This window comes from Limulus polyphemus, unplaced genomic scaffold (assembly GCF_000517525.1).
Source record: "Limulus polyphemus unplaced genomic scaffold, Limulus_polyphemus-2.1.2 Scaffold869, whole genome shotgun sequence".
NCBI classification, from domain to species: domain Eukaryota; kingdom Metazoa; phylum Arthropoda; class Merostomata; order Xiphosura; family Limulidae; genus Limulus; species Limulus polyphemus.
This window is the reverse complement of record NW_013666479.1, coordinates 176,996-193,938: the sequence shown is the minus strand read 5'-3', so window position 1 is coordinate 193,938 and position 16,943 is coordinate 176,996. Positions and strand designations below refer to the sequence as shown.

General features: G+C 36.8%; 1 protein-coding gene across 2 annotated transcripts in view; it reads right to left on the bottom strand.

Annotated features, from left to right (window-relative positions):
• Nucleotides 1-16,943, bottom strand: part of LOC106460953 (ubiquitin carboxyl-terminal hydrolase CYLD-like) — a 113,755-nt gene that overhangs the window by 76,414 nt on the left and 20,398 nt on the right. For both annotated transcript variants that reach the window (XM_022387752.1, XM_013920710.2), the window contains exons 2-3: nucleotides 14,823-15,351; nucleotides 13,137-13,317 (exon numbers count right to left, since the gene is read on the bottom strand). In XM_022387752.1, the coding sequence (XP_022243460.1) occupies nucleotides 13,137-13,317; nucleotides 14,823-15,347 (706 nt within the window). In that variant the 5' untranslated portion in view covers nucleotides 15,348-15,351. The remainder of the gene's footprint in view (nucleotides 1-13,136; nucleotides 13,318-14,822; nucleotides 15,352-16,943) is intronic.

Genomic DNA, 16,943 nt, shown 5'->3' with positions numbered 1-16,943 from the left:
TCATGAATGTGAATGAACAAATATGACATGTACAATGATACTTTTGAGGAAAAATTATTTGGTGGTTCTTGTAAAGTTTAGTCTGTATCATATGAAGCAAAACTTGCATTGGAATGTGACTTTTTTTCACAGGGCTAAACATTAACACTACTCCGATAGTAACAGGAAAAATAAGAAATGCAATCATACTAATTGCCAAAATGACAAATTAGTCTGATGGGGTTAGTGGCTTAATAATGAGTACCTGTTTCATTTTTGACTTTTTTTGATACATTTTATTTGCTGCCTTTTCATGGCAAAAGAGTGACATTAATTTCTCAAACTCAGCATGTACAAATTGCTTATTTCCAAAAGCATAAGAGGAAAAAACACTGGTACACTGCTCAATTTATTGAATGATAAATCTACATTCATGGTATTGTAACAATAGAACACTCTTATCACTTTGAGATTATGGGGAAGATCGGTGGGAAAGGTGAGGAGAGGTAAGTATCTATTGCAAATACATTTTCAGTGTAGGAAAATGTTAACTTCCAATACAATACCTTACAATACCAATACCACATATAGGTTACCTATATGAGCACTCTTCGGAAGGTGCCAGAAGAGAACACACGTAGTGTGACACCCTAATTATAGGAACACACTTGCAGGAGACTGCACTCTATCTGTACCAGGTATTCTCTTTCCCTGTTGTCAAGATATGTGTCACTAAAATGGGTAGAAAGACACACATTCAATGTATAATTGGAAGCACCAGATGGTGAAAAGTGGCCAGGGTGCATCAGGCTATATTCAATGGATCAACTCCAGTCCAAAACCAAACAGCATCAGATATTTGTCTTCAGTCCATGGTAGTAGGAGGGCCCCAACCATCTTCACCTCAAGACCAGGAAATATAAGGGAAAACAAGTTCTGTTTCAACAACCCAGCAATGGCAAAGGTGCGGACCCAGTACATAACCAGTAGCAGGCTGCCCAGGAACATAACATCTGGTTAACAGTAAGAGGGGGGGATGCAAATGTAATGGGTCAACTCCAGTCCAAAACCAGGCAACATCAGGAATTTTTCATTCAATCCATGGTAGAATGAACCAACCACATGTGTGAGGCCTTATATTGGTTGGTCCTATGTTGATCCAACACCAGACTACCTGGGAACCAACATCAAGTCAGTGATAGGATGGGGGAAAGCTAGCTGGATGGGTGAACTGCTTGTGATGGATTTGTCCAGTCCAAAACAAGGCTGTGGTATGAGAAGAGAACTCATCATCCACACCAACAGAACACCACTGCCATACTTTCAACTAAGTGGAATTGGTCACACTCTGGAGAAAGCCTTTGTTGTCCAACACCTCCATGGCTTGGTACTGGTAAGTGGCAAGGAGTCTTGTACTTCAATGGGAGAAGGGGGTAACAACACGGTGGGGCTTCCAAAGGAACATGGCACCATAGAACAGTGCAATGGTTGACCATGAAAACCCTATTTTGAAAAGCAGGCCGGTCACAGTTTATTCAACTGGGACTTAAGTGAGCGTTATAGACCTGTATAGCCGCATAGTGGGAATTTGAAGTTAAGTGTATCTTAACATGATCCAGGGATGTAGAAAGGGGCCACTATAAAGGTAAGAGATAAAAAAAAAGTTACAACTTACTCTGTCAGAGCCAATATGGAGAATGGCAACAGGTGGCAAGCAATAGCTAGATGAGGAAGAGATGGCTAAATGATGTAGGTAATGCACAACAGAAGTGTGAGGTATAGTCCATATGCCAGCCTGCACTATCTCCTCTAAAGAACAACTGAAGTGAGCATGCAGGGAAAAGATGAGATGACAGATCTGGTTAGAGGAAACTTGGAAGATTTGACAACAGTCCTTAGACAATGAAGCAAAAGTCAGACAAATAAGTTAATGCAGTCATCTGGCAAGGGTTACAGGTGAAAGATCCTGGGTAGAGGAGGAGTTCCATGAGTGCCACAAAAAGAAAGCATGCAGGTTAAATAACAATGAAGAGTCTGCAGAGGATAAAGAAGGCTTTGGGGAAAACCCTAGAATCAAGATAAAGAAGGACATATGAATGATGATAAAGAATACAGGAAACATCAATAGCAAAAACATCTGCCCTCTGATATCCATAAACAAGAAAGAGTATCCTCCAAAAGTCCCTTATAGGAACAGTGGATAGCCTGAGAAAGGAAGCGGATGAATGAAAGGTACTGAAGGAGAGAAAGAAAGGTAAGAAGAAGGCAGGAAACTGGACCTGGGAAAAGCACACAGAACTCTTGGGGTCAGCCTCCCACACACGCAAAAGAAACTGAGAATTTAGAAAAAGAAAAACAGCTTGATGGTAGGCCAAGCCATAATCATCTGAAGCCCGAGGGGATCAGGGCACATTGGTCCCTGCCTCAAGTGAGACGGGAAATAATAAGCATGTACCCTTATATCTGGAGAAGAAGGAGAAACAATGTACTAGGACAATGTGGCATTATGTAACAGGGAAAGGGTAGGACATGAAACAGGGGAAACAAGTAAAAAGTAATATAACTGAGAAATCAAATCCAAGAAGGCTGAGGGGATCCTGGCCGATTCCTCAGGAGAGGCACAGCAGAGGGTGGAGGAAACAGGCTGTCAAAATCCTCGTCATCATGAACAGGTTCCACTGGCACTGGAAGCACCTGGGCAGGGTTGGGAGAAGAGGAATGACCCATGTAAAGTTCAATCTCCCGACGAACGAAAGTCGACATCCTTAGCCAAGACCCCCATACCCAAGGCCTGTGTCATGACATTCAAAGTAGTAGTTACAGTAGCATAAGTCACGACACAAAATTTGTAAGTCATGTTTCACTGTGAACAAGTTGGGAGTAAAAAAAAAACTTTTTTAAAAATATCAAACCAAAGAAAAAATAAGGTCAGTTAACTTGATAATAGACTACAATTAACAAAGAACTGTACTAATTTGAAAGTACTACTTTAAAAAAAAAAAGTATCAGATAAATTATCATGAAAATTTAGAATGTCTGAACTCGATGACTGCCTAACGAGAAGTGGCTGTTAGGCAAAATCAAATAGAGAAAGCATCCTGCATCAGGATTGTTGCATTCCTGTTGGTGGGGGGTTGTCACATAATAATTTACATGCAAAGATGCAGTAAACCACATTGATTGTAGGGTACATTGGAGATAAGGCTAGTGGTTAGGGAAAAAATTCAGCTGCACTGAACAAGAAAATCTATGTGAGAGAGTGGTATAGTACCGTATCAGAAATTCAGATTTCTACAATCAGAAGTCACAATGACAGCAGTGACCACTTAGATGCAGTAAGAATGGGTGTAAAAATAAAAAATAAAAGTGTGGAGTACAGCAATAGTGATGATGATGAACTAGATGATGAAGGTTGTACACCTGAGTATAAAAAGAGTGAGTCTGACCAATTAGTATTTCAAACAACTTATTTTTATGCAAAGTCAGAGCTTCAAAGTAAAATCATATATATACTATTAGATTTCCACTCCCAGATTGGTTTGAAAACTGAAATGAAAATTTTATTTGGGCCTCAATTAATGAAATGCAGAAGATCATATCTGTTTACAAAATGAAATTGTGAAACATCTCTGAAGATATGACTTTAGGTGTTATGAAAGATGTGCTGTATGATCTGACTTGAAGAAAAGCTAGTCATTTGTGTGAAATATGTGCAAGAAGGTAATGTTGGAACATCCTAGGTAGTTTAAAGCTTGATGATGACAAAGCCCATACAATTTCCCAACATTTGAAGAATGCTTTTGATAAATTAGGAGTAGACATGAATAAAATGGTAAGCTTAAGAGGAGATGGAGCTGTTGCTATGGTAGGTTACAGAGCTGGTGTAGGTATGCAAGTAAAGTCAAAGTTCTCCCCATTTGTCACATGCCTACACTGCATGACCCACAGTCTTGCACTTGGGGTGTGTCAATGGCATCAAAAACATTAAACCACTTGAAACCTTCAAATCGAGATTCAGTAGTTTGTATTATTTCTTCAGTAGCTCTATAGTATGAACTGTAAAACTATAACATTCTGAGCATTTTCAATGACAAAGAATTGCAAGTCAAAGAACCACACACTGTAAGATGGTTGAGCATGAGAAGTGCAGTTGATGCTGTGTTGTAGTTATCCTTCTGTTGTAACAACACTTTCTAAACTAGGTACAACACATGCAACAGCTAAATCACCACACACACACACTTTGAGAGCACTAAAATGATTTTAATTACAAGCCTCATGTCAGGAGTCCATAATGAAATTCAAGTCTTATGTTTTGGATTTAGGCAGGAAAATATGGTATTCAGTCAAGAGAGACCACAAGTTGAGGCTAGTTTAGCTGAATTGGATGAGTTAAAGAAAAGGGGGTGAATATTACAGGGATATGGTGAACACTTTGTAACAGAATGATGGGTGTATGAAAGGTGTAAAACTTTCTGTTTCAGAAGGGACTCCTTCAAAAGTAAAGCAGCTGATGAATAAGCTTACAAAACAAGATGGAAACATCATCCATAATCTGGGATCCATACTTGAGTTTTCTATTTTGGATGCAGATCTAACAGATGAGGAAATTACTGGTTTTGGATTTTTATGGAACCAATACTCACAACTCACCAAAATTTCCAATGATGCTGGGAAAAACACTGAAACTGATATGATGCCCATGCTTAACAAAATGAATGGCCCAGGTTCAGAGGTATATTGAAAAGCACAAAAAAAAACAACTTCAAAAACTGAACATTTATGTAAAAGGATTATTAAACACCATGATGAATCAATTTCGTAACATGTCAGCATTTGTGTCAAATAGCTTTATGCTTTTGTGTTACAAGCAACACAATCATTGATTGTAAAAGAACCTTTTCTGTACAAAACAGATTCAAGATAAAATTCATATACTCTATATAGGCTAAAAAGATACTGTTTGATGAGAATTTTAATGTTAGGCCCAGATATTTCAATGTATGATCCCTGTTCTGCAATTAAAATGTGAGACAGTGCTAAGAACAGAAGATGGGTGAGGCTTTCACAACCATACAAACAGAAGAAAATTAAAAATGAATAAATGCGTACATTGTGTGTATAAGTTTTTGTAGTACTTTCTTGGGGCCAAATACACAATAAGATAATAGTGACACATTCAAACTCTTATGATATAAATGATTCAATTGCTACATAAATCAGCATACAGATGCTTCTCCATGACACTGAATTACTAACCACCTTTGTCAGATACTGATAGAGGCAAAATTTTATTTGTACCTTACCGGTCATAGCAAAAATTACCTGGAGCATTGACTCTGTTTTTATTTGTCATTATGCTATCATTATGTAGTGCATTTTTTAAAGAATATGTCAGCAACAATTACTCCTTTAACTTTTAACCCGTTTGTACAGGTGATGGCCAAGGTTCACATACCATGACCTTTTCCAGAATGCCATTTATCATGGTATTATGTATTTGGTGTAAGAGTTATCAACTATTCATTTTACCCTACATTGATGATTCAGTAAAAGTCATGACAGAGAAGAGTAAATATCAGATACAATATAGAGGGATACTACAAAAACTGTAAATATGCAATTCAAAAGTTCTAGAAGTTATACGTATACAATATGCAAACTTTATGATGAACAAAAGTATTTTTATTCTTCACAGGAACATCACCTTGGAGTCAGAGTTGTCAAAGTCTGATTAAGAATGACATTGTCAATTCATAGACATATTTTGAGTTAAAAAAATGATTTGTAACTCATCTGATATTTTATGTACAACAGAAGTTAACATTTTCTTAAATCAAAAATGTATTTCCAATAATACTTACATCCTCTCATACTACAACTATTACTCGACTGCCAGGGTTTCTTCCTTTGCCCATTTAAGCATTGGTCCAATTTTTTTATGCTTCTCCAGTCTTTTATAACCCACTTGATTGTTCTTGGCAATATTTGTCTTGTGAAACTCTCCATTTATGCCAATGCACTTTCTATTGTGATACTGTATATAAGGACATTGTTCATATAATATTATTACTTTTTCGAGACTGACTCAATCCCAGTCTCCAACACTGGCTCTTAGTGGGGAGGAAGGGTGGGTGAGTATGAGTACAGGTATGTATTATTGGAAATACATTTTTAATTTTAGAAAATGTTAACTTCCAAAACATACTTACCTTCATGCAACAGCTAGAATTACATCTTGAGAAGTGGAGTGGCTGGAATTTTACATGATTTATCCTCACTATTGGCCAGGCCCTATACAGATAACTGAGGTTCCACTGCTCAGGGTTGGAATTATAGGGCCATGGTCCCTATATCCCACATTGGTGGCTAGGGCAATTCGATTGCAATATATATATACACACACACGTATGAATGGATCCCAACCTGTAGCCATAGAGTGATGCATTCAAAGCCACCGGAATCAAGAGAAGGTAAGCACCAAAGTGGACAAACCTTCTCCTCAACCTGAAGAAGTCCAAAAGACAACACCCCAGGCTTGGAATGATGGGATTTTGTATGCCTTACTCAACCAAAGAAAACAGAACTCATCTGGTCTGGAATTATGTACACCAATCTTCACTACTCAATCAAGAAGCAAATTAAATTCTACTTGTCTCCAGAATTATGGGGAGGACATGGAACAAATTATGCTCAACCACAGACCCAGGATGGGACCACTCAGCAATCGGAATTACAAGAATACAATAGACCCCCTTCCATGAACAATGTACTGAACCAATATTGACCAAAAAGAAAGGCCACACTCAACCCAACTGGATAGCTAAGCATCAAATCTGAACCAGTATGACGAGTAGGCTCAAACATGGGCTGGTGCCTCTCCTATCAACATCTGTGAAAAAACATCCAGGAATCTGTGTAGAAAGGCCCTAAATTTTGTCCTCTTCTCCAAGAGTAGAGGAACACTCTGGATGAAAAGCCTCTGTCCACCAACCCAGTGACTGGAAACTGGGTGTGGTAGGGACTCCCTAGCTCGACTAATAGAATCTGGGGTTATTACATATTGGGAAGCCCGGAGGAACAGTGCTCTGGAGACAGTGCAATAGGCGAACCAAGTTCTCTAAATTTTTAAAAGTAAACCAATCCCAATTTATTCACTTCAATGATTGGCAGGGACAGGCAGGATCTCCTTATTCTTTACTCATGATAGTCCATAAGTGGTTGTCCAGCACAGTACAGTAATACCACCTGGTCAGCCTCTAGGTTGTCTTACGGAACACCTCATTTCTTCAGAGCCTATTGCAACCAAGAAAAAGTTATTTGAATTAGTGGTTTCTGGTGTGGAATTAGTTTGATAGAAGCATACCTGCCTGGGCAACGTTCACCATAGAGTAGAATCCTGTGAAAACAAGGTAAGAGACCCTGAAAGGTAAAGTGGAGACAAGCGTAACAATGAAAATACTCACCCCTCTGTATAATCTAGCAGAAGTGGTTAAGACAGCTACAGGGGGTCATCAAAAACCCCCAGAAGATACTGCCAGATTATGCAAATTATGTGAGATAAAAGTATTGTTGGAGGTCCACATATCAGCCTGCACAATGTCCTCCAGTGGGCAATTCAACTGGGATGCTAAGGACATAGAAATATGATGAATCTGATTAGACGTGACTCGCAGAAGACTCCTTGCCTTCAAAGGGAGCCCAGAATATGCAATATGAATCAATTTCATATCCACCTTTTTAATGTAACTGAGGATAAATCCTGGGGAACTGAATGATCCCAATGAATAAAAAGTCATTGTTTAGCATCTCTAAAGGCATTAGTGCAGGCAACAAAACCTTCAAGACCCTCACTGGACATAATAAACGACTGAAACCTGATCGGTCATAGAAGTGAGAAATAGTGATCAGATGAATTGGTGAAAAGGATTTATCCCCTTCCATGGCTGACAGTGTCTTAGGGAAGAAGAACCAGTCTGAGGATGTAGGTAGAATGATAAAAGTTCTGTGCACAGTAAGTGCAAACCACTCCAACTGGCAACATCTGCAGGTCAGCAGCAATGAAAAAAAATCTTCAGGGAAAGGTGATAAATGGCACATGAGGCTAAGGTCTCAAACAGGTGTTGTGAAAGAGCATGTAATGTTACTTTAATATACCAGTTATGCAACTGGAATGGTCGTTTGGAACAAAGAATCCAAAGTAACTTGAGGAAGCTGCAGAGTACTCAGAACTCAAAGAATTTTTGTCTCGGGTATTGAACCTTAGTCGATAAAGCTGCCTTATACAGGGAAAATGTGGAAGATGCAAAACCCCTGCCAAAGAGCCAGGTCAAAAAACAAGTTATGGTTGGCACTTCCGATTGAAGTGGGTTCAACCTTCTCTCAATACACCATTGCTGATATGTGTGCTATTTCCTTTGACAAATCTCCATTGCGGGACTGTGCAAGGACCGAGATAGATACATGACAACCTTAGAAATTAAACACCAATGCCATGCAAAGGATTGCATAACCTCCATGCCTGAAGCTTGAGGTTCTGGATAGCTGAGTGTACCATGTCAGATCATATCTTCCCCCACAGAGAGGGCCAATAAGGAAGTGAATGAGGTGAGTGCTCCTGAAGGTACCAAAGAAGCAGAAACCAGGGTGTAACTGACAATCTGGTGCTATCAACAGAACCCATGGGTTGGAACAAATCATAGTTAGTACCTTGAGTAACATACAAATTGGAGGGAAGGCCTAGAGTTGTAATTCCGTCCCATCCTGACAGAATGCATCCATTGCCAAAGCCCAAGGGTGAAGTACCAAAGACCAAATTGCCAGTAGTTGGGTGTTCAAATGAGTGGCCAACCCACCAATCATCAGTGTTTCAAAATGAGAGCCAATTGAACAGAAAACCTTGTGATGCAGCATTTATTCTGTTGGGAGAATCTGTTTGGATCGACACAATTGATCTGCTACCAAAGTCACCACCTGTGAAACATAGCAAGTTAGTAGGGTGATATGACAGGAGTGATCCCAAGAAAGGAGATCCATGGTTCAAAAACAAAGAGCTCTGGAATAAGTGCCTCCCCCCCTGATGGGAAATACAAGACACCACCATGGAATTGTCAGAGTGAAGCTTGACAATTTTCTCCTTAATGAGCCTAGATCCTAGACCATGAGGCAAGAAGGTTTAAAACATTGTGTAGGGAATCCTCGTTGTCCATGCATAGACACTATAATTCCTGACTGTTGAGATATACACCCCTATCATGAAGCAAGGCATTCGTGAAAAGATGGATCTCTGGATGAGGTGAAAGAACAGGAACCTATATCTTAGTATTGTCCCAATCTAACAACCCCTCGAGATCAAAGAGAATGATCCTGAATAAGAAAACTGAGGAATCCAGTGAATTGATGTGTATGATTCATTGGTCACATAAAAATCCAATGAAGGGATCTCTTTTGCTCTCACCCCAAAAGCATGAGAGATTCAAGTGATGCCCACATTCCCAGATGAAACCAATCATGTTATGGGAAAAGGAGAGGTGAGTAAGAGTCAGACTTCCTGTTCCATAGCTTGGAGCCGGTTGGGAGGCAGTTGAGCCCAACTGAGATAATGGTAGAAAAAAACATACCCAGATAGATGACATATTGAGTTGGAGCAAGAATAGATATCTCAGCTCTGATAATTAAGTGTGACTTGGTTGGTTCTGAAAGTAGAACTATGGCAATGTGTAGACAGGAGCCAACTATATTGAACTTGGACATCCACAATCCTAGTAAAAAATATTAACTCAGAGTGAGGAATGAGTCACTTGTGAACGTTGGAGAATCTATGAATTGATATAGATGAGAAAGATTGATGAATGGACACCAATCTCCTGTCTACATAGTCAGAACAACTGACAGGAATAAAACCTCGGAAGAACTGGCAATACATTGGACTTTAAAGTTACAAGTATGTAGACCTACCACTGTCCCACCAGGGGACATTGATCTATTCAGATTAACTAAAAATTCCATTCTAGAATCTGTAATTTTCAGGAGCAGATGTATTCTTTGAAAGTCGGAATATGCTTCCACCTGGCAGTGGTAGGCTAAATCATGTACATCCAAAAATGTGGCAGATAAGGTATAGCTGTCCCTTCATGTAATTGAGCAGTAAACCACCCTGCATAAACCTCAATGTCAGTTGATGAAAGGAAACTATTCCCTACCACACTTTTCAGCCATCAAGTAAGGTACAGGCTCAAAAGCAATTGGGGAAAGACCCAAAACATCGCACACTCAATGAACCAACTGAAGGAAATGATCCTGAGGCAGCTTATCCCAAACTGGCCTCCTATGAAGCGAAGAGAATAAAGGAAGGCACAAGAAAAAGCAAATCAAAATTGTCTCCAGAATGTCTAGGATCACCCTCAATTGCAGCCTCAGAGTCCTCCAGAGGAACAATACAAAACTGAACATATGTCTCCATCTCACTATGAACTAGATCTCTGACAGTCTCAACTGAGAGTGACTCTCCCCCTCCCTGACTGTTGAGTGATGCTAGATGTCAGAGGTGGGATAGGAGAGACCTGATTTGTCTCCATGCCAGAAATAATAATACAGGAATTCATGCCATATATCAGCTTGCTAAACGAAAAAAAAAGTATTTTGCTCTTACGAAAATCAAATAGGTAACACAAAGAATGCTCTAAGTATCTCCTAACAATCGTAGCACAGAGAAATCTACTAGTGAATGTTTTGTTGAGAAAAAGTGATAACATTATCTGAATGAGGTGCTTATACACAGTATCAGGATAGAGGGCACATTGACCTATGTGGAGAGTGTCATGAGACAAATATCGCTAAGGGAAATTAAGTGGGGTATAAAAGACTGAAGCAAGTGAGAAAAGATCAGTCCAATGCTTAAATGGGCAAAGGAAGAAACCCTGGAAGTCGAGTGATAATTGTAGTGTGAAAGGAGGTAAGTATGTTTTGGAAATGCAAGTTTTATTAAACGTTTGTTACATTTCATGTAGATATACATAGTAAATTCAGAATTATTGTTAGCCTTCCTTCTTCAATACAGGTTTGGTCCATTGAAGTGACCCCATGCACATTCAGTTAAAGTGCTTTTGCATTGCATGGTGGTCTACAATTATAATACCTGCTAACTTGTACCATAGAGTTAAAACTTACAATAAAGGTTGACTCTTGTGTTATATTTAGGATTGAAAATGTGTTGTAACTTTACTTTTTAATGACTTTCATGGCTACAATAACAGTCTTGGGTTTAATCATCTTTGCAAATTAATCTTTGAAAGTAAAAACAAACAGTAACAAAAAGTTTTTTTTCAAATCTTGTGTATAGATTATTTTATGTCAGAAAAATTACTGTGTGACTAGCCCTAGGCTAGTGACCTATCATAGTCACTATCTCAAATGGGTTAATGTTTAAAAAGTTAATGTACAACACTGTCTTATCCTTCAATATTCTCCTTAGTTGAATAAATACATCAATTACACAAAAAAAAATTATAATATTCATTCTATCGGTATCATTTTACAAGGTCTTAGGTGAGATTTACTATTAACTAAGCAGTGTTTGAGTGGTAAAAAATTAACAAGTGGAATGGTCAGGTTTGATATCCAATTTGCAAACAGCAGTCCCATGCTGCACAAATCTGTTTGAGTAGTTTAACAATGGGAACGATTTGATAAAAAAGTTAACAACTGGAATGATGTTGCAGTTTATTCCACCCCAACTCAAGCATTGTAGCTAAGTAAGCATGAATGACTGATCAGGTTTGATCTGTATTTATTTTGTGTGCAATCAAAGGGAAATCCAAGATTTTTGAACTTACTATTTAAAAAAATGAGTAAGTAAATATCAATTATATGACTTGATGTTGTCTGATTAAGTCACATGCTTTGCTACTTTAATTGCCAGTATGGCTCAAGTTTGACCAATATGGAGTAATATACATGTACATGTGGAAAACCCAAAGCAAAGATCACACTTAATTGCTTTAAGTATACACATGATTATTTATGTGCACAGGTAACTTAATAATATTTTATAAAATTTAAAATTGTATATGAAATGAAAGTTTAATGAAGAACAAATGTTTTATCATCATTCAACATTAAAATAAAAAAAGAGGAAGATTAACAAAACTGTTATCCAATTCCTGGTCACAGTGACTACCACTGTATAGGCATACTTGAAATAGTTTTATCACTGTTAGCTAACACCCTGCAGTGAGAAGTTTCAACATTAGATGTGACGATAAATGTTACATCATTAAAGGTTTTTACTCTTAAGTCAATGGAAGTTCATTCTTTTGTATAGCATGACTGATTTAACGTATAATGTATATGTGGAATAAATTATTTACATGTATGTCACCATGGATACAACTTTAATCATTAAATTAAATACTAATAGCCTTGTATGAGTGTTGATTAGTCTTACTAATCTTCTTACTATATTGGATGTAGTGTGTATGTCAGTGTCTATGTATGTAATGAAAACTCCTGTACCTCTACTGAATGGTACCACAAACAAGAATCCATAAAAAATTTCACATTTTGGGAATTCAAGATTCAGAAAATTAGAAAAATAACTGTGGTATGTCCGACAACAATTTCTTTATAATAGAACACAGTTTTAAATAAACAAGAACACAACTTTCACTAAGTCTGTACATGAGGATTTGATTATCTATTTAAATTCTTATATTTCTAAATGTAGTACTGAGAAACTGGAGTTCTTAAAAAACTATTATTTTTTCAATAAACAGTACTACTTTTAATATATAAAAGCATTACAGTTTGTATCAGTAAAATTTATGAAAATTGTGTTCTGTACAATGAATCATTTTGATACGAGTTGTGTATGACTAAAAAACGAACACTCTTCCTATGCAATACTTCTCAGAAAAAATCCTTTTTTAAGAGAATGTTCACTTTTCTAAATTTTTTTCAGTGAGGTATGAATACTAAGATTAGTAATTACTAGCACAAACAGCCACATGTAGGGTGGTGTTTCTGCTAGTACTAATAATATTTGTTAAGCCTAAAAAAAGGAGAGTTTGTCTTTATTACATCAGAGACTGAAGGGGATATTTCAGAGTTATTTTCCATTATATAAATCAATTTATGGCAATATGAATAGAGATACTTACATGTGGAGATATGCTGTCGTGAATTTACAAGTTCTTTCAGTTCCCTTGATCTGGTGTGTTTATGGCTGTGTAAAAAAAGACGAAGCCGACTGATGGGAAGAAATACACCACTCTGTCCATGACAGTGAAAATAGCATTTTCCTTTTACCGTACCATCACATAAACCTCTATCAGGATGTTCCTGTATATATTAAGTAAGAATATGACATCACAACATAGTTTTTTTACAGGGAACATTTGAATTTGACACAGTAGTACAAAAGATTTTTTGGAAGAACTTTTATGCATTGAATTAACTACAGATGCATAATGTTAGAAAATAGAATATAATATGTATGTACGTATGTACACTAACCCCTATATACAAGCTTTGCTTGCTTTGACTTATTTGGTGCAAAGCAAATATATACTTATAAGCAAAAAACTCATGGTAGGAAGAATTTTTTTTTATTAATGAATATCTGATGGGCTTTATCTACTGAGGAATTTATGTTCTGCCCAAAAAGTAGGTTTACTGGGTTGCTTGGTTAGTGCATATTTTATCAAGGTTACACAGTCTATAGCAATATTTTAATTAGCAAAGTTTCAAGTTGCTTTTCTTTTTAGCATGTGTTTCACATAATGTTCTTCACTATTCAGTAATTAAAAGAAAACTTTACACATTTTTTCCATTAGTTGTTTTGCTTTTCAGATTGATTTTCACCACCATTTTCTGGCTGTGAATCAATTTTCTTAAAAAAATTCTTAGTTTAAATTGATACATTTTCTACATCCAAATACACTTGTTGTGTGGTGCCTACTGTGAACACAACTTTACAAGAGATATAGCAAAACTGTTAATTAATACTATGAACTTCTCCATGTGCAAGTCTAGTTTTAATGAACAAATCTGAGAAAGCAAGCAAGTGGCTTACTAAGTGCACACAGTATTTGCAAAAACAATGTGTTTCATCTTTTTTTTAGTGAGATGTGTGTACATGTGCAGCTTTGCAGTAGCTACACCAGAAGCAGTTATTTGTGATGCTTTTCGTTTGTGCTACATTTAACATTGTGTGGATAAGCACAGTAATGTATATTTTTTATCTAAATTTCAACTGTAATGTATCTATTATTGTTGTGCATTTTCATGGAAAGTATATGTTCAATATCTATGATTTTTCACTGAATGATATTCAAATTTAATTTCATTCAAATATCTCATTTTTTAAACAAACTTGTTTATTCTTTAATGGTTTTAACTGTAAATATTTCAATTATTAATGAAGATTTAAGCTGATGTTTTAATGAGTTCACTCCATGACATCTTTGAAAATAATGTGTTCTTTGTTATACCTGTAATTCTACTTTTTGTTTCAAGTTAACAAAAGTTGTCATAAAGTGACAGTGACAAATGTTAGAAAGGGATAATGTAAAATCAGAAAAATTGAGCTCATACTCTCTTGCTGTTTACATAACCTGAAAAATTTACTTAAATGTAAAACTGTAAAAAAAAGATCAAATCATCGGTCCGCAAACAACAAAAGACTTACAACATATGGGCAGTAGATTACCAAATAATAGTATATGTGTGTATTTGTATGTTGTGGAAAATAGTTTGCTAAACAGGCTGTTCACTGTTACTTTTTTTTTGTTAGATGTGCAGTTTTCCCTAGCTGAAAAAAAAAAGAAGAAGATAATTGTACATACCAAAAGCTCCACTCCAAATATGGTTCCTGGTCCTAATTCACTTACACAGCCTCGATACTGCACAACTCCTAACACTGGATCACTACCATCACTGAGTTGTACAGCAACCTTGGAGCCCACTGTTATCAACAAAGCCTCACTTAACCACCGATTGTCAAAATAAACTTTAGTTCTATCTTGAGAAGGAAATATGGGAAGAAGAAAGTCAGCTTCTTGTAATGTTAATTCTTCTACTTCAGATGGGATACAGCTAACTGTAATACCATCATGGTCAACAGACTTCAAAAAAAGTCTATGTCGAGATGCACCATCTTTTACTTCATGCGAGTTTAATTCTTCAAAAATTGTACCTTGAGGCAGATACACTTCATTGTCTGTCCCTGTTCCTTTATCCCCATTGCTTACATTTCTACGTGCAAACTCTGATGTTGGATTTCTGGCACAATAGTCTACTAGGAGCAAGTACTTCCTTTTATTTGGTTTCTGGCTCATTCTAGCTTGCTGTAACTCTTCAGCCATTCTCATTTATCTATTGTGAATTTTGAGAAGAAAATGGAAAATTTAACATTTTGGTATGAAATAAAATTAAAATAACTACTAACCTGTACTGTTACTTCTAACTATTCTCCTACTAACTGCTAAGATACAAACCTTCAAGCGTTCTCTTACTCTCTCTCTCTACTTTTTCCCCATTTAATGATTGAACTTGCATGATGTGCAAAATGTTTTCATATGATGACATCATGTGAATATTCACATTTTATGCTGCCCTTTACTAAAATAACCTATTCCAATCAACTACAGTCTCATATTTCCTGCAAATAACTTAATATCTTGCCTTACAACCTTGACTACACACTCTCCAATGTTGGAAGAACATTAGGAATGCTTTGTTGGAGGAAGTTGAAAATGAAAAGAATTTACCACACTTATTACTTTATTACCCAATTTATAAGTGGAGGTGGACTGATCCACTGGATCCAAAAGCAAAATCAAGTGTTTCAATCTGTAAAGTCATGAATAGTATCCAGCAGGATCAGTCTATAATAAATCAATCACTTCAAGAAGGTTTCTGATCTAACTTCTTCTAATTGTGATAGTAATTGGTAGGGATGATGGTGTCATAGAGGTGTAAAGATTTAGCCAAGTTTCATGTCTTTAGGTCAAATAGTTTTAAGTGAGAAGACTCCAAATATTAGACCCAAAATGGCTCCCAGATGACACCAATTACATAAAACCAAACTACTGTTTGAAAACTCTTTTTGTGCTCTAGCCAAATACACAATTTTGTCTAACATTCAGAATTTTGACCTTTGACTTTGAAATGTTACCATTTGGCCTCACTTCGAGTATCAGCCCCAACATGAATAAACAAAATCAAGGTTGGATACTGAAGTTCACACCATCTTCTAAGTTTGTACCAAAAATCAGACTGGGATACCGAAGGAATTAGGAGGCATTCACTAATTACATTGGGTCATTGTATTTTCATGGGTGATAAATTTGGGAATGAATGGAAAGATATCTGTAGGACACCTCTAATGTCTACCAACTGTTCAGGGTGGTAATGCTACATCATGTGATGACTACTGTGATGGAAACTGACAAAATTTATTTATACTCTTATGCAATAGAGCACATGTTCAATGTGACACAAACTTATGAATTTACAGCTATGAACTGCTGATTGCCTTCTCTTTCCAAATGGCTTGCTTCATAGGAAATTTCATAGGATACTTGTGAGTGAAGTAGCAGTGGACAGCTGTATGAACTTCTACTAAGTGAACAGTAGCTGACCAAGCCACAAGTGAGGGGTTTGCTGGAGCCAAAGTTGATGTGTATTGATCACTGAAAAAAGTTCTTCACAAATTATGTCAGCCTTCAAGAAAAAAGTATTGTGACTCAAAGAACACTACCAAAACACACATGAAATACTTGTGCACAATTAGTTTGAACATGGTGAAAAATTACTCATGTGCAATTGTTAATATGATTACAAGCCAAAAACTATGCATCAATTGCAGAAAGGATTTCACTCAAACTAACATTTCCCTACCAGTTCAAAAGTTAGTATTTTCTTAAATGGAAAATGTATTTCCAATAATACTTACCTCTTTTCAC